Below are 20732 nucleotides of genomic sequence, written 5' to 3'. Positions count from 1 at the left end.
ATCACAATAGAAGCTTAGATACCAGGCTTTTGGTCCGTTTGCGAGACAGCCTGCAGAACAGGGGTAATTTTATTTTTGCGTTCCTCAATCGAACGGAGACATACGCGAGGCAACGCGAGTCTCCGTTCGCCTACAAAACGCAAAAAAAAAAAAAAAAAAAAAAAACGCTAGTTCTGCTGGACATGTGCTAGATGATATTAATCGCTGAAAACGGAGGCTATGGCTGAAATGAAAAGGCTCATGATTAATAGAGAAGTACGCTTCGACTGACCCTTTATTATTATTTCTGCCACCGATTTTTTATTTTATGTTCTTGCGTGATTTCACTCGCTTACGCTCATCCCGTGGATCAAAAGAGACGCAAAAGACTGCCACTCAGGCTGGTATGACCGGGTAAAGCTCTTTTTGTTGACATAGATTATCAATGGAAAGAGAGAGAGAGAGAGAGAGAGAGAGAGAGAGAGAGAGAGAGAGAGAGAGAGAGAGAGAGAGAGAGAGAGAGAGAGAGAGAGAGAGAGAGAGAGAGAGAGAGAGAGAGAGAGAGAGAGAGAGAGAGAGAAGGACAGAGACACTTTTGACGTTTCGGCCGAGCCGCTAAACAAAATTTAACGATGAAGTTGTGGAGGGTAATAAAGAAATTTTCCGAAATAGCATTTACCCCTGGTATTCTGTCAAACTTTAACGATTTATGCCAGAATTTCGTTTTCAATCAGAGTTCTCTGCATTGTCCTCAATTTATTGGCAATGTCCATCATAGCAGGCATGAGATTTTAAGTAATAATCAGTTTATAATCTCTTGTAGTAGGCTAATGTCTCTCAGTGTTCTTTTTTTCTTATGATACTCTACATTAGTTTGTCATTAAAGCATCTACGACGCAATAGGAGGTGTCGTATGGATATGGAAGCAAGTCCTCGAAATCCAATTGATCGTCACATCGGATGACGCTAATTTCGTCTTTGTGAGAGTTTGAGCTAACTTAAATATAGTATTACGTCGGCCGCCTCAAGCTCAAAGCTAACTTAACCTTTTAGATAATTACGTACGTCTAATTACGTGTTACACCGGTATCTCCACTGTTGCTGCTGGTGCAAAACTCCACTCGTAACCTCCACCGCATCTTTAGTTTTAAAAAAATTGTTTTATGTCTATCCTATTTTTCCATGAGCTGTAACCCTTTATTGCTTTATAAAGGTCTGTAACTAGATACGGAAAGACTTCGAGGACAACAAACTTCTCCAAATCCTTTCTGGTTTGTTTTTTAAGTTTGTCAGCGTGGACGTACGCATTTCGGATAAACCGTACGAGTTCAACAGCCGATCTGGTATGGTATTCTCGTTTGGGCCATTTAAACATAACATCGTCATAAATATTTCTGATCGCATCAGACCAATGAATGGTTGTGCGAAAATGATTAGAGAAAAACTTTTCCAGATTACTTTCCACTTCACTCAACTGACGTAGGAGACCAATACGAGGCTCTTTAAATTCTTTAAGATCTCCTACTGATTTCAGAAATTCCACTTTCCTACAATCATCCCAGAAAAAAGGAAACTTGCGCAAGGAGGAGGCTGTTGGCCGACTTTCTGGATCTTTTGAAAGCATTTCCTTTATGAGGTGGGAAGCCTCTGGAGAGAGAGAGGAGCATAAATGCATTTTGTTCCTGTGAATGTTTTGTTCTATTTCGTGAAGATTTGACTTGAGCGACTTGTCAGAGCTGCTAAAAGGATGCTTCTTTCCCGACATGACATAGTGGAAAAGAATACCACAGCTGTAAATGTCGGTGGCTTTACTGTGCCCTTCATGGGTCTTTGCCAAGAGCTCAGGGGCCATCCAACAACGTGTTCCCGCCTTTGAGTGCATCACAGATTTGCTGTCAGTACTAGTTTGCTGCAGGAATTTACTGAGTCCAAAATCGCTGAGTTTTACGATAAATTCTGGCTTGGTTCGATACAAAATGTTTTGAGGTTTCAGATCCCGATGAAGAACATCGCTCCCATGCAAAAACTTCATACCAAGAGCAATCTGTGAGCAGATTGTGAGGGCCTGACTGCTTACTTTAGCGGAACTGAGATAGTCCAAAGAACCCTCCATCAGCTCTATAACTATGAACTCAAAGTTGGAGTCTCTTGTGCAAGTGATGTAATTAACAACATTCGGGCAACTTGACAATTTTAAGAGGCAGCTGATTTCTCTCTCAAGCATACCTTCCGTCTTTGCTAATCTCGCTTTTTCCAGACGTTTTAATGCTACTTCTCGGCCATCCATCTTATTGATCGCAGGAAACACACAGGAAAATGTACCTTTTCCTATTGGCCTCGTATGATAGTGGTAATTTTCAACATTTTGAGAGTTCTTACTGAGCACCACCTCAGACAGTACAGCTTTATGGACGATGGACTCAGAAATCCATTTCATTGTTTTTGGAATCTTTAACCTTTGATATTTAGAGAGCATATCTTTGCAAGTGTTCCCATCAATATCAGAGAGAGTCATGTCAGCATTGTATCTTTCAAGAAGTCGAATGAAATCGATTGTTTGTTGGGAAAGCGAGGAGTCCGTTTCACTTACTTTGTTGTAGAGCAAATGCAGAGGTGTTTGTCTGCACTCGTTTTGCACATTAACCTCACATCCATGGCCGAGCAAATACTCACAGATTTCTAGGACATTTTCATTGTTAACAATGCATAACGTATGAAGTAGGTAGTCTCCACTCATATTTCTATAACGCCTGGCAGACTCAGCCATGTCCCGATTTTGATCGTCTTCGAAAATTGCCTTCAGAAAAGTGAATGCACTTCCAAAAGATTCGTTTCCTAAAAGGACTTCAAATGGGCACTCCCCATCACAGTTTGCAATCCAAGGATTCATTCCAAGGGCTAGAATTCTGCTCCATAAATTTGGTTCAACCAAGTCTTCTCGCACAAAACCTTCCTTCACTAACATGTGGAAAGGTGTATCTCCTTTGTTGTTTCTTGAATTGACGTTTCCACCATGGGAGACGATTTCGGACCCAATTTTAATCATTTCATCACTGATTGATGGGAGCATCAGGCTTGCCCACATATGTAAAGCTGTGTTCCCTTCAGAATCACTGGAATTGATTTTCATTTCATACTTTTCCAAGATGGGAATGCCTTTGCAAACTATCTCACGCCCCTGGGATGACGTTAAATGGCCAGTTTTTAAAAGGGATAGGAGAACATGCAGAAGAGACCTGTCGTTTTCGTCTTTGGCGTTAGGTCTTGCTTTAGCCTCCAAAAGAAGACTCCAGGTTTTCACAGCTTGAATCCCGGAATAATTGCCATATGCCGGATAAAGAGTATCAGGCTGGCGGTGGGCACCAAAATTACATGAAGAAAGTAGGTAGGACAAACTGTACAAAAGGGGAGTCTCACTTAAGTCGTCTCTTTCATTAGGGTTAGCTTTGTTTTTAAGCAAGAAAGTGATAAAATTGTACCATCTCTCAGGCAAATTACTTGCTATCGCTTTTTCTACAGCGTGAAAAAGACATGTGTGACCTAGCTGATCTTTTTCGTCAATTCGGACTCCTTCCTGAATAAAAAATTCTGCCAGTTGCACATTTGGCATGGAAAGCATGAGGTATGGAAATCCTTCTACTTTCCCGTGAACAGAACATCCAGTTTCTTTAACCAAAATCTTTACTGCTTCACAAACCTCTCTATCATTCCAGCAGGGATTGTTTGGATAAGAATTATCTGGTCTCGTGTATTCTTCCAGGTGCCTCATAAGCTTTTTTAACATTTCTTCTTTAAAGGTAATGTCCAGTTCCCTCAAATATGTCTGCAAAAGTCTTGTCAGACTGCAATCCTGAATAGCGTGTAATTTCTCGGTTATTCTCAATGCGTCTTTGTTCGAAGTTACGATTTCAAAAGGGTGTTTAAATTTTGTCATACCATGTTTTGGATAAAAACAGAGGTGGAGGAACAGTGATGGAGACATGTCCTCTAATGGGTAGATCTCTTTGAACAGCTCTAGAATATCACAGCGGTGGAGAGTAATGGCAAGCTCTCGCGCAGTTTTAAAATGTACGCTTTTGAAGTAGTTATCGTTACCAATAGTTTTGTAATGTGCAAAGAACGATTTTACTAGCTCTTGGCTTCCGAGCAGAACTGCACTGTGAAGGAGAGTCCAGCCATCTGAATGCAATGAAAATGATAAATGATCGTGACTGAGCATGTCACTAATTTTTTCAACAGCATCATCGGAATTTAAAAGGTACGAAGGACTTAAGCACTCGTGATCAATTACTCTGCAAGGAGGAGGCCTCTTGATAAAATTGGACCTGCGCAGACACACGCATCCCGTGAGATCTACCTCCTCAAGAAGAGGACAAAACCAAAGTAGAAGATCTAGAACTCCAAATGGCCAAGTTTTGTCCCCTATGGTACAATATGCGAGAACGATTGAACGAGCATCCCTTGCTGGTAATAAGCACCAGTCAACGAAGTTGCGACACGAAGAGATGTGTTGGCGCGAGAAGTCAAGATCTATTTTTTCACCTAGCCTATGAGGGGAGAATTGAGAGATGGAACGCACCATTGAATCTTTTAGCTCAAAAAAATTGGAGTCTTTCAAAATAAAATCTTCCACACCATGTGATCCTTGCTCTGTTTCTTTTATAATCTCATATAAAGTACTAAAATCGCAACCTGTCCTGTCCAAAACCTCTTTTTCCAAACGTTGGACATCCATAGACTGTTCACCGGATGCTTTCAAGATGTCTAGCAACAATTCATCAAGAATAATGAGGAATTCAAAACTGGTTTCCTGGAAAAGATTGAAACAAATGACAAGAGACTTTAATAAAAACGCATTGATGAAAACGATATCAGTTTCAGTGTCATTCGTATATGCCTCAAAACAGGCTATGGACGAATATCTCAAGAACAATGAAAGATCTAATCGGCTCCTTTTTTGTTAAATAGATCTTGTTTAACCTTTTTTCCAACATTCCGAGTATCCGAGAAATTTCTTGGGAGCAGCATTATCGCCAGCTTAATATGAGGGTCTCAATAGGGTGATGGCTTTTACGGCTAACGGTTAAAGTTTTGGCCAATTTAAGGCTAATAGTTAACATCTTTCCATTGTTTCCACCAGACAAATTTTTTACGGTTAACTTTTTTTACGACTAACGGTTAAAATTTGTCAATTTTTACGCCTAAGGGCTAAATTTTTTGGTCGTTTCACGGCTATAGGTTAACCCCGCTGAGGACCTCTAATATTCCCTTGCATAGTTTTTCTACAAAGAAACTGACGATTTCGAATTTCGTCAGGTGTAACGCGACACCTAAGAAACTTCTACCCCGTGCATTATCACTAGGGATCATTAGGATTATTGTCATTAGGGATCATCATCATTCATGATTAGGGATTAAGCTATGATTAAGCTATTATTGGATGAGGTTGATAATGATATCATAGACTATCAATGCCGAGGTCTGAGTTGCCTGCCGAAGCCGAAGGCTGAGGCTGATAACACAGACACAAGGTTTGATTATTCAAGATATCATACATTCAATTCCCTACTCTTTTCTGATTGGTCGAAAGTGCACAGAGAATTTTCAATTTTTCGCGCCTAGGACGTCATGTAGCTGCAGATTATACAATAATCACGTCAAGGACTCTCAAGGTCACGGGCACTCTTGTCATGTATGACCGCAGTGCATGATTTCCAAGGGTAATCATGTCAAGTTAACGCGCTTTGTACTGTCTGCTGATTTGTATATATTTACACGTATAGAAATTAATTATCAGTTCCACTTACTGTCGTGATCTTTTTTTTTTCGTTCAATGTATAACAAAATGATTACAAGATTCGGTTTCTGTGATATCCAGAATAATCAAGGTCTCGATTGGGGTAATCAGCCTCAGCCTTAGCGGTTCGGCTGATAACCCTTACCTTGACCTTGAATATTCTGGATATACAATTTTATTTTGATATCATGCGAAATCCAGATGTAATAATTGTTTTATTGTTTTTTGCTAAAAGACAATTTTCCCTGAGTTTGCAGAAGTTTAAGAAAAAGAAGGAAAAAAGAAAGGTTGAGAACTCTACATGGACGAGGGGCTTGGTAGCTCGACACACTTTGAACTCGACATAATAAAAGCAATATCCGCTGCGGATATGAGGGTTGTCCAAAACACCCAAATTGAGTCGATTCGTCGAAGGCAGCCTTCGAATCGATCTACCGGAAGTCGATTCGCGGTTACGGTAATCTGAATAAACCGTTCTTCTTGAGGTGGAAATGTCATACCGGAAGTCGATTTACAAGATACTTAAAATATATTCCGCAAGTGGCTAAAAGGAAGGGTTAGAAATGTTTTCGAATTTTACTCGAATCGAATTGCACGAATGGAGATGCCTTCCTTCCTTTGAAGATTTTGCCTCCAGAAATGAGACTGCTGTTTTTAAAAAAAATCTGTCGAGGACCAGAAGACATTCAAGCTATTGCTTTTTTGAACAGGAAATGGTTGCTCTCCTGATCTGATTTGTCCGTAGATTTTCTTATCCTAATCATAGGAACCCACAAAAGCCGAAAAGCGGGCACGCCGAGTACTTTTGTAATGAGCAACATCGACATCAAGGTGATCCCTTAGTTTTGTACTTCGCATCGTGTATTGCGCATAAAAATCACGTAATAAGGGGAATGAGAGCGCGCGCATTCCAAGAACACGGTTTTGCTTTTCAATCCATGACCGGGTAAAGAGGTACGATGATCTTAAGCTCTCACGATGACCTATATTTTTTATTGCATAATTTTGGTGAACAAATTATCCCCTTTAAATTGGGGAAATTAAAAAATAATTATTTGAAAGGAAAAAAAGATGAAGCTAAAAGCGTGCACGAAGCCCATTACTCGAGGATTTAAATTATAACCTAGAAAGGAACTACTCGAGGAACATTTTGAGTCGACGTCGTTTAAATTTGGGTAATTTTCCCACAAATTATATATGAAATTGTTCCATACGCTCGAGACTTTCCACCTATCGAGTTTAGTTAATTCAAGTGTTACTTCAAAAACCCTTGCTTCCAGCTGCAGCAAAGTGTACCGTGAAGCGATGAAATGACGCGCGTGCTTATGAATGGTAATAGGACCGAGTAGAGTTCAATTCGGTCTGTAATCATACAAGCGATTTTAAAACATAATCGGAAGACTGCGAAGCAGAAGTCCGATTTGTCAATCACGAGTATGATTACAGAAAGAATTGAACGACACGAAGTTCTGTTACCAATCGATCAAAACTATGACAAAATTTGAGAAAGAAACTAAACATCAGTTACACGTTTTTACAAAAATAAAACAACAATTAACACGGCGAAATGCGAGACAACAGCGTGCGCACATGACGCTTTCTGGTCCAGTATTACACAGACATGACATGTTAACTGTCCCTTTAACTGTCCTATTACACTGTCCAATTACAAGCATGACACGTACACTGTCCTATAAGTGCTCAAATCGTGCTTTCAATATCTGTTTTTTTCAAAACAGATATTGAAAGGAGGTTTTAAAAAATTGTTCGATAATTTTTTTTCTGAGGAATCCAAGTATGTCCAATGTTACGGATCGATACAAGTCGTTTACTGTATTCACGAGTCGTCTAATGTATTCACGAGTCGTTCGACCCGTGCCCCTTACCAGGGAGACTGACCCCTGATGGTGGTGCGTCGATTCGTCGAACCATGAATATTCACCAAGGAAACCATGGAAACGAAACGAGTCGTAAGGCTGTGCTTTCTTTCCATGAATGTCATTAGGGAGATTTTTCCACCATAGAACCACCGCTGAAGTGCACAAGACTTGGTCTCCTATCGGTTTCTTCCAAAAAATCATCTTGATATCCGCTCGCCGTTACTAACGCATCGAACAAGTTTGAAGGGTTGCCACAAAAAACAAATGATGCATATCGTTTCCATGGTTTCCGTAATGAATATTCATGAATCAACGACTCGTACGAATCGACACACAACCCTCAGGGGTCAGTCCTCTCAAAGTGGTGAAAAATATCTAAATCTCCCTAATGACATTCATGGATAGTAAGCACAGCCTTACGACTCGTTTCGTTTCCATGGTTTCTGTAATGAATATTCATGCATCGACGAATTGTATGACTCGTGAATACATTAGACGACTTGTATTAAGCCGTGGTATTAGACAACCCTCCATTTAAAACATAAGTGTGCATCAAGGTGTTGTTCTGCGAATCGACTTCCGGTGAGATGGATCGACTCTAATGAAGAGGAGTTGAGTGGACTCGTGCGAATCGAGCCCTGGATAAAGTTGCTAAGGTATGGTCTTTGAAAAGAAGTTATATCAAGGACGATATAAATGGGTACCAGTGAATTACAGAGACTGAGGAGATACTGGAGGTAATTTGCGATGGAATAGTATCCTTTTTATCATAAGAGTAAGGAACATATATAAACAATACCTACAACAACACAGAAATCTTTGTTTGCCAGACAACAATGGGCTGTGAATTTTATATCATAGTTTGACTTACTCTGGTAATTAGTGCTGTTAATTTAACTCATTAACGTCACATACATCCAAGCTACTCACTGTTCGGTTAATCCTCTCGTCATTGCCATCTGCCTTCTCCGGGCTTCTATTTTTCTTTTCGCTTTTTAAAGTAGAGGTGTTCTGGTCGTCATCACTATCCCCTGAAGAAGGAGCTAACCCTAATAAAGAAATCATTCTATCAGTATGGAACTAACATTGTTTACTTGGAAATAAACGAAAGGAGATCGAAATTGATACATCATCCGGCAGCATTTGGATGGATAACTCACTGTGTGGTGCTTCTTCATCGTCTTTTGTAACATAAGGTGGCAAAGGCTTCTCCTCTAGTAAAGTTACATTCTGACCTTCTTCAGTGGCTCCCTACAAACCATAAAAAAACGCAGATAAGCCATATATCAAAGATGTCGTAGGAGATTCTGTGAGCTTATGGCGCCTGGCTCCGAATCCAGATGAAGCAGTTTAGTTTAAGCCCTAGATGAAGTCGTTATGGTGTTGTCCTTGGACAAGAAATGATACCAAGGACGATGTAAATGGCTATCAGCGAGCCACCGAGGCTGGGGAAATATCGCAGGTAATATTCGTTAGAATAACATCCTTTCGATTCTAAGAGTAAAAGGGTTAAAAACATAAAAATCTCTGCTTGCCAGAACTACCATATAGACTGATTCAGTCATGCTAATTCTTAGTGCCGTTAACTTATGAAGGTCACTAACATCTAAGCCGCTCGCTGTTTGGTTAATCCTCTCGTCATTGCCATCTGCCTTCTCCGGGCTTTTATTCTTCTTCTTATTTTTCTTCTTCTTTACACTTTTTGCAGCAGAGGCCTTCTGGTCATCAATATCGTTCATCGATTTCGCCTCCTTACAAGAAAAAGCGCTTAGCATCAGTTGACATCAGACTTCGCTGATTACTTTTCATCTTGGTCAATATATCAATCTGGTGACCATCATGACAAACACGTGACTTTATCCGACAACCCCACGGCTACTTTAAGGTGGCTCAATATCGTTTTAATATATTGTAAAAAAAATTTAATTGATGGATCTTAGCCTCCAGGCCTTTTTGTTTTACCCCTAAAGTTTGTCCGAATCCAGATTAAACATTTTAGTTTAAGCCCTGGATGAAGTCGTTATGGTAAAGGTCACTAACATCTAAGCCACTCACTGCTTGGTTAATCCTCTCGTCATTGCCATCTGCCTTCTCCAACCCTTTATTCTTCTTCTTCTTCTTCTTTTTCTTTTTCTTTACACTTTTTTCAGCAGAGGCCTTCTGGTCGTCAATAGTGTTCATCGATTTTGCATCCTTACAACAAGAAGCGCTCAGCATCAGTTGACGTCAGATTTAGCTGATTACTATAATTCATCTTGGTCAACATAAAAATCTGGTGACCATCATGACAAACACGTGACTTTATCCGACAACCACACGGCTACCTTAAGGTGGCTCAATATCGTTATGATATATTGTAAAAATAATTTAATTGATGGATCTTAGCCTCCAGGCCTTTTTGTTTTACCCCTAAAGTTTGTGAGGAAAAATTCCCAATTACTTCTCAACAAATTGTGATCATTTCTCTAACTGTTAGTATTCCATTGTAACATTACAACTTGGTGTTGTTATGGTAACCTGATATGTCATAAGAACATTAAAACATAAGAAATTGGCTGGTGGTTCTTTTCATGCTGTTTTCACTCCCCAGATTTCGACAATTGCGTGTCATACCTTGGACATCGCATGAACTTGTACGTTTTAAAGAAATTCAAGCTTAAAGCCACAAAGTTAGCTTTAGTTCTGTAATTGTTAAGTGTACCTCTCCGTCTGGTTCTCTAAGGGAGCCTTCTGAGGTAAAAGGCATGGAACTCATCTCTGCATGTTTCGTATGTCTTATGTATAATAAAACACTAAAGCTGTAGAATACTTGACTGGAAATATACTTACTATTCCTTTATCTAAGCATAGCGTGGAATGCTCACGTATTACCATTTCATCTGCAATCAAAGCGTTTTACTTTTAAAAATGTGATGCAAACTTAGTGAGCATTGGGGCAATATTTTTTGATGAAGAAAATTATGTTAAATTACAAGTAAGAGTTATAAAGCTAGCATCATCATTAGGAACGGAGGTGGTCAATAATCGGGATTAAGGAGTATGGTGTCTCTGCCTTTGTGGATAAAGTTAATTTGGAAGATGGGAAGACTAAAGAAAGACAGAATCAAGGATTATCACGGCGGCAAAACCCAATTAGCTGAAAGATGCAGTCCTCTGACGTTTTAAAACACCCGACGCCCACTTTGAAAGGCATTATAAATTTTATGTGAAGTTTAGGGAACATTCGGTAATATTCCCTTGTTTTAATAGCCTGTACGCTCAATATTTAAAAGCACTCGTGCCTGATTCATTATCAGAAAACCAGTTAGAGTGTGAACTGCTTGAATTAAACCAACCAGTTTCGTGGTCTGTAGAAGAGGCCTTGCCCTCAACGAAAATGCCTAAAAGTAGAAAGAAACAAACAAACACATTTTAAAATATTCGGTAGAAAATGTTATTACAAAGGAACTAGCATTCATTATTTCCGTGAAAGGAAATATGATATGCAAATTTGGACTTAGTTTCGGCGAATTATTTTATCTACCCGAACCCCTTTCTTTTCAAAATTATTTTCGAAACAAATTTGGATTACTCCTTTGTTGACCATCCTATGGAAGGAGAAACAGGAGAAAGTAGAGAAGAAAGAGACTTTTCGAGTCCTCCAATATATCGGACTTTTTTCTGTATCTTGAAATTAACCCCACTAGTGATATTTCACTGGAACTTTCATCCTCTGACATGTTTCAAAGGATATATTCATGAAATGAAATAAGAGATTAAAACAGAAACATTCGAAACGTTGACCGACACATATACAGGTGAAATCAAAGATTACGACAAAGCAGTGAAAGCCCCAGATGGTAGCTTCATTCCGAAGATAAATTCGACTTGTCAGCACCACATCTTCCGGCGAGGTATGGAACAACGCGATGGTGAAACCGAGGCTCAATTCGCAACGAGATTAGGTAACTGGTTAGAGATTGTAATCATGCATGGTGATCAAGCAGAAAACCAGATAGGATATCAGGTTTCCAGCCTTGTACAACTCATGACGCCCGTTTTGAAAGGAAGTAAGTATTATTTGGAGTTTAAGGAATATCCGGTGATATTCCATAGGTGATATTTCCCAATTCTCAGACCCGAAGTCCAAAACGATTTAAGTCTCCCTTATTGATTTAATTCAAGTCAAGACGAGAGAGCGTTTCACTGTTGTTACAGAGATATTCAAGGTCGATTGAATTATCGATACCGACATTATGTATAATGCGTACTTTGCTCTGGGTTCCAATCTTCGACTCGATCACCTAAAGTACAAGCGACTTGGTCCTTGTCATCGGAAAACTCATCTGCATCACTACCTTCTGAAAAGGAGCAAACTATTAACGAAAAGCTCTGCTTAAAAGCCTTGTTACATTATTAAACTAAAACATTATATTCTCATTGTGCGATTCATATTATTTTCTTGGAAATACACAAGGATCTCGGAATCGGAATGGACACTTCATGCGAAAGTGTTCAGATGAATAACTCACTGTGTGGTGCTTCTTTATCGTCTTTTGTAACATTTGATAGCGAAGGCTTTCTTTCTAGCAAAGGTATTTTTAGACCTTCCTCACTGGCGACCTACAAAACATAGTAGTTATCAGATAAGCCATATATTAAAAATTCCGTTGAAGACTCTTTAGTCTTACAGCGCTTGGCTCCGATTTCAAATAAAAATATTACTTCGAGCTCTGGATGAAGTTGCTAAGATGTGGTTTTTGAAAGGAAGTTGTATCGTTACATCGAGGAACGATATAAATGGGTGCCAGCGAACTACAAAGGCTGAGGAGATACTGGAGGTAATTTGCGATGGAATAGCATCCTTTTTATCATAAGAGAAGGGTTTATAAACAACAACTACAACAACATGGAAATCTTTGTTCGCCAGACATAAATGGACTGTGAACTATATATCATAGATTGACTTTCTCTGATACTTAGTGCTGTTAATTTAACTCATTAACGTCACTTACATCCAAGCCACTCACTGTTCGGTTAATACTCTCGTCGTTGCTATCTGCCTTCTCATGCTTTTTATTTTTATTTTCAATTTTTGAAGTAGAAGTGTTCTTGTCGACATCACTGTCTCCTGAAAAAGGAACTAACCGTAATAAAGAAATCATTCTGTCACTATTAAACAAACGTAATTTGCTTGGAAATAAGCCAAAGGATTAATAGATCGAAATTAATACATCATCCGGCAGTATTTGGATGGATAACTCACTGTGTGGTGCTTCTTCATCGTCTTTTGTAGCACTATGAGGCAAAGGCTTCTCTTCTGGTAAAGTTACTTTCAGACCTTCTTCAGTGGCTACCTATAAACCATAACAGACCTCAGATAAGCCATATGTCAAAGATGTCGTTGGAGATTCTGTAAGCTTATGGTGCCTGGCTCCGAATCCAGATTAAACATTTTAGTTTAAGCCCTGGATGAAGTCGTTATGGTAAAGGTCACTAACATCTAAGCCACTCACTGCTTGGTTAATCCTCTCGTCATTGCCATCTGCCTTCTCCAGCCCTTTATTCTTCTTCTTCTTTTTCTTTTTCTTTTTCTTTACACTTTTTTCAGCAGAGGCCTTCTGGTCGTCAATAGTGTTCATCGATTTTGCCTCCTTACAACAAGAAGCGCTCAGCATCAGTTGACGTCAGATTTTTAGCTGATTACTATAATTCATCTTGGTCAACATAAAAATCTGGTGACCATCATGACAAACACGTGACTTTATCCGACAACCACACGGCTACCTTAAGGTGGCTCAATATCGTTATGATATATTGTAAAAATAATTTAATTGATGGATCTTAGCCTCCAGGCCTTTTTGTTTTACCCCTAAAGTTTGTGAGGAAAAATTCCCAATTACTTCTCAACAAATTGTGATCATTTCTCTAACTGTTAGTATTCCATTGTAACATTACAACTTGGTGTTGTTATGGTAACCTGATATGTCATAAGAACATTAAAACATAAGAAATTGGCTGGTGGTTCTTTTCATGCTGTTTTCACTCCCCAGATTTCGACAATTGCGTGTCATACCTTGGACATCGCATGAACTTGTACGTTTTAAAGAAATTCAAGCTTAAAGCCACAAAGTTAGCTTTAGTTCTGTAATTGTTAAGTGTACCTCTCCGTCTGGTTCTCTAAGGGAGCCTTCTGAGGTAAAAGGCACGGAACCCATCTCTGCATGTTTCGTATGTCTTATGTATAATAAAACACTAAAGCTGTAGAATACTTGACTGGAAATATACTTACTATTCCTTTATCTAAGCATAGCGTGGAATGCTCACGTATTACCATTTCATCTGCAATCAAAGCGTTTTACTTTTAAAAATGTGATGCAAACTTAGTGAGCATTGGGGCAATATTTTTTGATGAAGAAAATTATGTTAAATTACAAGTAAGAGTTATAAAGCTAGCATCATCATTAGGAACGGAGGTGGTCAATAATCGGGATTAAGGAGTATGGTGTCTCTGCCTTTGTGGATAAAGTTAATTTGGAAGATGGGAAGACTAAAGAAAAACAGAATCAAGGATTATCACGGCGGCAAAACCCAATTAGCTGAAAGATGCAGTCCTCTGACGTTCGGATTACTCCTTTGTTGACCATCCTATAGAAGAAGAAATAGGAGAAAGTAGAGAAGAAAGAGACTTTTCGAGTCCTCCAATATATCGGACTTTTTTCTGTATCTTGAAATCAACTCCACAAGTGGTATTTCACTGGAACTTTCATCCTCTGACATGTTTCAAAGGATATGCATGTTCATGAAATGAATCAAGAGATTACAACAGAAACATACTGTAACAAACATTTGAAACAATTGAGAAAGAATAAACAAGGTCGATTGAATTATCGATACTTCCATGTTTGTGAAGCACACTTAAGTGTTGCGTATATCAACGACTTAGGTGCGACATGCATTATAAAGCACAACGGATACGATTCGAGTGTGTGCTGTTTGCGTGTGACAATCCTATTCCATCGGTTTGAATACGGCGTTGGAATATGACATCTAGCAAAGAGGATTTTGCTAAAATCTCTGTTAACTGAGTTATGGCGTCAATTAAGATCGATGACCTATCTACTGCAGTTAATGAACCAATTGATTTTCAAGGTGAGTCTTTGAACGTTAAAGGACAATAGCAGCAATGGATGAAGAGTTTTTCCTTGTGTGCAGACACCAAGGGCCTGATTATCGTCTAATAAAAAGATGACGACGAAGTCCAGAGGAGAGCTTTACTTCTTCTATCTCCTAATGAAGAAGTTCAAGAAAAATTCGAAACGTTGACTGACACATGTACAGGTGAAATCAAAGATTACGATAAAGCAGTAAAAGCCCCAAATGGTAGCTTCATTCCGAAGATAAATTCGACTTGTCAGCACCACATCTTCCGAGGTATGGAATAACGCGATGGTAAACCGTGGCTCAGTTCGTAACGAGATTAGGAAACAAGTTAGAGATTGTGATCATGCATGGTGATCAAGCAGAAAACCAGATAGGATATCAGGTTTCCAGCGTTGCACAGCTCATGACGCCCGTTTTGTAAGGAAGTAAATATTGTGTGGAGTTTAAGGAATATTCGGTGATATTCTCCAAGTGATATTTCCCAATTCTCAAACTCGAAGTCCAAAACGATTTAAGTCTCTCCTATAGATGTAATTCAAGACGAGAGTGCGTTTTACTTTTGTTACAGAGATGAACAAGGTCGATTGAATTATTGATACCAACATTATGTATAATTCGTACTTTGTTCTGGATTCCAATCTTCGACTCGATCACCTAAAGTACAAGCGACGTGGTCCTTGTCATCGGAAAACTCATCTGCATCACTACCTCCTGAAAAGGAGCAAACTATTAACGAAAACGCCTGCTTAAAAGCCTTGTTACATTATTAAACTAAAACATTATTTTCTCATTGTAAGATTAATATTATTTTCTTTGAAATACACAAGGATTTAGGAATCGGAATGGACACATCATCCGACAGTGTTCAGATGGATAACTCACTGTGTGGTTCTTCTTCGTCGCCTTTTGCAACACTTGATAGCGAAGGCTTTCCTTCAGGCAAAGGTATTTTCAGACCTTCTTCACTGGCGACCTACAAAACATAGTAGTTATCAGATAAGCCATATATCAAAAATTCCGTTGAAGACTTCTTAGTCTGATAGCGCTGGGCTCCGATTCCAAATAAAAATATTAGTTCGAGCTATGGATGAAGTTGCTGAGGTGTGGTCTTTGAAAGGAAGTTATATCGTTACGTCGAGGAACGATATAAAGGGGTACCAGCGAACTACAAAGGCTGAGGAGATACTGGAGGTAATTTGCGATGGAATAGCATTCTAGAAAAGAGAAGGGATTATAAATAATAACTACAACGACATAGAAATCTTTGTTTTCCAGGCATGAATGGACTATGAACTATATATCATAGATCGACTCACTCTGATATTTAGTGCTGTTAATTTAACTCATTAACGTCACTTACATCCAAGCCACTCAATCGGTTAATCGACTCGTCATTGTCATCTTCCTTCTGCGGCCTTTTTTTCTTCTTCTTATTTTTCTTCCTCTTTACACTTTTTGCAGCAGAAGTCTCCTGGTCATCAATAGCGTTCGTCGATTTCCCCTCCTTACAAGAAGAAGTGCTTAGCATCAGTTGACGTCAGACTTCGCTAACTACTTTCCATCTTGGTAAATATATCAATCTCGTGACTATTATGACAAACACGTGACTTTATCCGACAACTACACGGCTACCTTAAGGTGGCTCAAAATCGTTTCGATATAGAGAAAAAATAATTTAATCGATGGATCTTAGCCTCCAGCCTTTTTGTTTTACCTCTAAAAGTCTGTATGAAAAAATTCCCAACTATTTCTCGACAAATTGTGATCATTTCTCTGACTATATTATAATTCCATTGTACCATTACAACCTGATGTTGCCATGGTAACCTAATATGTTATAAGAACATCAAAAGGTTCTTTTCATGCTATTTTCATTCCCCAGATTTCGACAATTGCGTGTCGAACCTTGGACATCGCATGAACTTGTACGTGATTCAAGCTTAAAGCCACAAAGTTGGCTTTAGTTCTGTAATTGTAAAGTATACCTCTCCGGCTGAAGTGAAATGAAGAGAAAGGAAAAGTTGTCAGTGAGTTTCCACAATTAATGTTGGACGTCCCAGTCTAGTTTGATGTCGCAGTTATCATTTCTGTCCCCTCAATGCATAACATTCCCTTAATATCTTAGTAATAACATAGTACTATTATAGCGCAAATGGAGAACACACCTAACTAATACGAACTCGAGGTCTGAGGAGATTAGAAATTTGTACGATTATCTGAATGTTACCGGAGGCAACAAGGTTGAAACAAAGAAAAACCTCATTTGTTTCAACAACTAGGATTCCGAAACTAATTACCACCAAAAACCTAAATGATCCGTTATAAAGGTGACCTGCATAAATTGTGAACATGTATCTCGCAGGAAAAAGGGATGTAGCTGGATTTATCAGCTTAATCTCAACAGTTACTACAAAATACTACATAACATTTGTTTTAGCATTTTTATGAAATTCATCAGAACAGAGAATATCGAGCTTAGAGGTTATTTTACGTGTCATTCGAAATGCAACATCAGCCATAGAAAAATTCCAGTTTCGCTTTTAACTTATTCAATATGTACCTCTCTTGCAGAATATTTACAATCTTCCCGTGGGCAGTGAAAGTGGAGCATATCTTTCTTACTCCAACCGCACGAATCCGGTGATGGGCAATTTTTTCGAGGCAGTTCCTTTCCGGTGCTCATCCTCACAGGTGTCAAATATCACTGTAGAGGGAAGACTATGCCTCCTAGTGAACTAATGGAAGAAACCTTACGTCAGTTAAATTCTATGGATCTAGATTGTTCAAGTTCGGTGTTTTCACTCCGTTTTAATCTCCTCCATCTTAAACCATCGTCTTTCATCTCTGCTCTGTTCTTACATTCATTTTTAACCTTGGTGTTCCTCTGTTCTAAGAGGCTATGATTTTGAAAGTTACGAAGGGCGAATTTCTAGCGGTTCTCCAGCACCCAGTTTGATCAACTGAGAGGTTTGTCACGAATTGAAACAGCAATTTTGCGCACGTATAAAAAAGTCTCCTAACTAAGGGGGGCATTGGGGTCTATTACAAACCGCAAAACCGTATAAATAAAATCATCGAAAGCGCAAAAAAATTCGATCAAAACCAAAAACCGCCTGCAAAACCATCAACAGGATAAATTTTCACATCCCAGTCATCAAACCCTAATCGAACAACAATAAATTAAGTTTAGTCTAGTCAAGCCGCGATCTCTAAACAAAAGATCGAATAAAGCTTTTATTATGCAAAATTTCTAGTTCCGGGTCTATCACTTTATATAATCACTTTATATTACTCACAAGGACATTGATATTTTAAATGTTCCTCTTAATCCAATTGCTAGAATGTTGCTTTATTCTTTCATTTTGTCCCTCCCAGTCGTGAACTAATAATTTCGATGTTGCGAAGTTATCGATAAAAACGAGATTGTCGATACACGTTCGTGATATACCTGTTAATTTCCCAGAAAAGTATTCAGAATTTCGAAGCTTAATTCGTGCATTCTGTCGATTTTTCAGTGATAATTGAAACGACGAAATGTAACAGTTGTAGTAGAAGTGCAAGACTGACTCTCTGTTCTATTTATTCATGATCTCAAAGAGAGATGAACTTTCGAGTGACAAGGTCGTATTACTTCCGCTTTTCTTTCGCTTTTCTTTCGCTTTTCTTTAAACTTGGATTATCAGTGTTTCGCAACACGTATTCCGACCAATCAACCTTGACCAAATTAAAAATAATCAGACGGATCTTTTCTGCCAATGCGTTTCACTTATCTTTTTTTTTCTGAGCCATATCAAGATATCAAGACTTGCGTACATCAACAGCTACACCACATTCTGGTCGTTCATTCTTACCTGATAAGATGTCGCTTACGGTGAAAAGCTTGAAGATATGGTTGACACCTATGTCGAGACTTCAAAAAAAGTAATTCATTTCAAAGCTGATGAATTGAATTACCATCTATTTCTCCAGAGAAGTAATGAACTTGCGTGTCTTTGCTAAGAGGTGCAAACTGAAAATTCCTAGAATTAATTGACTCAGCGATTCTCTGAATTGGCCGATTCGGAAACGGGCATGCGCCTCGCAACATATCCGGATAAAATAACGTGACTTTCAAAAATAATCGTGACTTCATTCAGGGGGGGGGGGGGGGGGGGGAAGGAGGTTACGATCGATGTATTTTATTTTAACTGTAAACCAAAACCTCTTTTCTCTCTTTTGACTTCTATAAAATCATTGAAAAAAAAATCTGTATGAGGTAGAGCCAGCCTTGCGCCATTTCCACTGATCTTAGTTCAACAAAACCGTAGAACGAGATCACGCGAAATGGAGCCAAGGGCCCTTCGTAGCTCTTCAACCGCACGGATCATGCCAAGAGAATAGGCATGACAAATTGAATTAAATAAAAGTAGAAATTTCTCGGAGGGATCAAGATAACACTAAACGTTTCGGATGGTGGAAAGAGTCTACTAGTAAGCTTCTCCGACAATCAATTTTCTTTCATAATTTTTGTGAGTCCCATGGAGTGCCTACTTATACTCGTTCCAAAACCAGCCCCTCCTTAAAGCTCCGTGAAAATTTCTCAAAACAACTTATTTTTCTATTTTAAAAATATGAAAAGCAGACACGATTTTGTGGCCATTGCTGCTGTCGAGAGGTAATTGGCGTGGAGAAGATAAATTAAGGGTACTGGCGAAGTTCCCGACTGTACCCGGACCGAGTGAAGTAACCAGTTTTAGAGGTTTGTCAAACCCAACATATGAAGTTAGATAAAAGGAAAGATCATTCTTAGCAGGAGCTTGAAAGTTTGTGAGGCGTATGAAAGGCGTCTTCTTGACGCGTTTCCAAGATGAATCGGGCGAAAATATACCAGGAAAATTCGCCTCGTTTGACACGATTGAATTGTTAAGAGATGTCTCTTCTTACGACTGGCATTAATGCAATTATCGCAGCGATAATATAGCTCGCAGTGACTCGCTCTGAGACAGCACATACTTCCAAACTTTGGGTTTAATGGCACACACCTGTCGCATTTAGTATCCCTACCTTTCCACTTAATCGCATTATGCGAAGTTGTTTTTGAGTCTACGGTGCCCAACGCAACATAGACCCCTTGAGCGTTTGATTCAGTCCGTGGACATTCCCATCATACGTAGCGGCCTTACATATGCAAACGTTGTTGGGAAAATGACCCAAAATTCACTCCTTGCATCCATAACTCCTTCTTCCATTCCTGCTAACTTTTTGCTAAGTCTGCCTACGTATAAGGCTTTCGCATGATCAGTTCCTGCATAAGGCTCAACTGGTTACAAAGAATTGCTCAAAATTTTATCAGTCCGCAGACAAATAAGGTGTTTTTAACCGACAGGTAAAATACGAGACCAGAAAATTTAGTGATGAATGAAAATCGATTGAAATCAAGTCTGCGTGTACAAGGTCCTATCCACGGTTTAATCAAATCCTGCGCTTACGAGGCGCTCGGATTAATTTACTTTCGAGGGCGACAAGCTGTCCAACATTTCTGTATTTGTAGACCATGTTTCTAAACCTTTTTGATCCGGAATTTGAATACTTGATCGCCGAAGAAAACACAATATCGTCGAACTGTACTCTAGAATGATCAAAACCTCTCCTTTCTTCAAAAGCGGTAAAGGAAAGACAGACGTTGCGCTTCGAAAATTGGCTTCTCCAGTGCTGATTTTTACTCACAAGAAGGTAACGTTTTAGATAAGAGAAGAACACCTTAAAAAGATAGGGAAAAATAAAAGTAAAAGTGTTTTCCACGTTTGTTCGCATGTGAATGCTTTTTTGAGAGGTAGCTTTGATTTTAGTTGCACAATCGCTACCTTTATCACAGCACTCAATGACCGATTTACTAAGAGCTATAACTCGTTCTAGTAGCTCTTTCCCGAGTTTCGCAATCATTACCTCTATTA

At 39.0% G+C, this 20732-nt stretch overlaps 1 protein-coding gene across 1 annotated transcript; it reads right to left on the bottom strand.

The window, feature by feature from the left end:
- Positions 1-451: 451 nt before the first annotated feature.
- LOC131800230 (uncharacterized) lies at positions 452-18827 on the bottom strand. Its single transcript, XM_066172711.1, has 18 exons — positions 18651-18827; positions 17360-17534; positions 16160-16303; positions 15682-15772; positions 15421-15510; positions 13928-13977; positions 13137-13289; positions 12902-12992; positions 12651-12766; positions 12168-12258; positions 11907-11996; positions 10992-11036; positions 10486-10535; positions 9712-9849; positions 9261-9407; positions 8817-8907; positions 8587-8705; positions 452-4789 (listed from the first exon to the last, which is right to left on the bottom strand). Exons 2-18 carry the CDS (start codon positions 17480-17482, stop codon positions 1127-1129), a joined length of 5292 nt encoding a protein of 1763 aa, XP_066028808.1. The 5' UTR covers positions 17483-17534; positions 18651-18827; the 3' UTR covers positions 452-1126.
- Between the last annotated feature and the right edge of the window lie 1905 nt (positions 18828-20732).

This window comes from Pocillopora verrucosa, chromosome 9, assembly GCF_036669915.1.
Source record: "Pocillopora verrucosa isolate sample1 chromosome 9, ASM3666991v2, whole genome shotgun sequence".
NCBI classification, from domain to species: Eukaryota; Metazoa; Cnidaria; class Anthozoa; order Scleractinia; family Pocilloporidae; genus Pocillopora; species Pocillopora verrucosa.
This window is presented reverse-complemented; position numbering and strand designations above follow the sequence as displayed.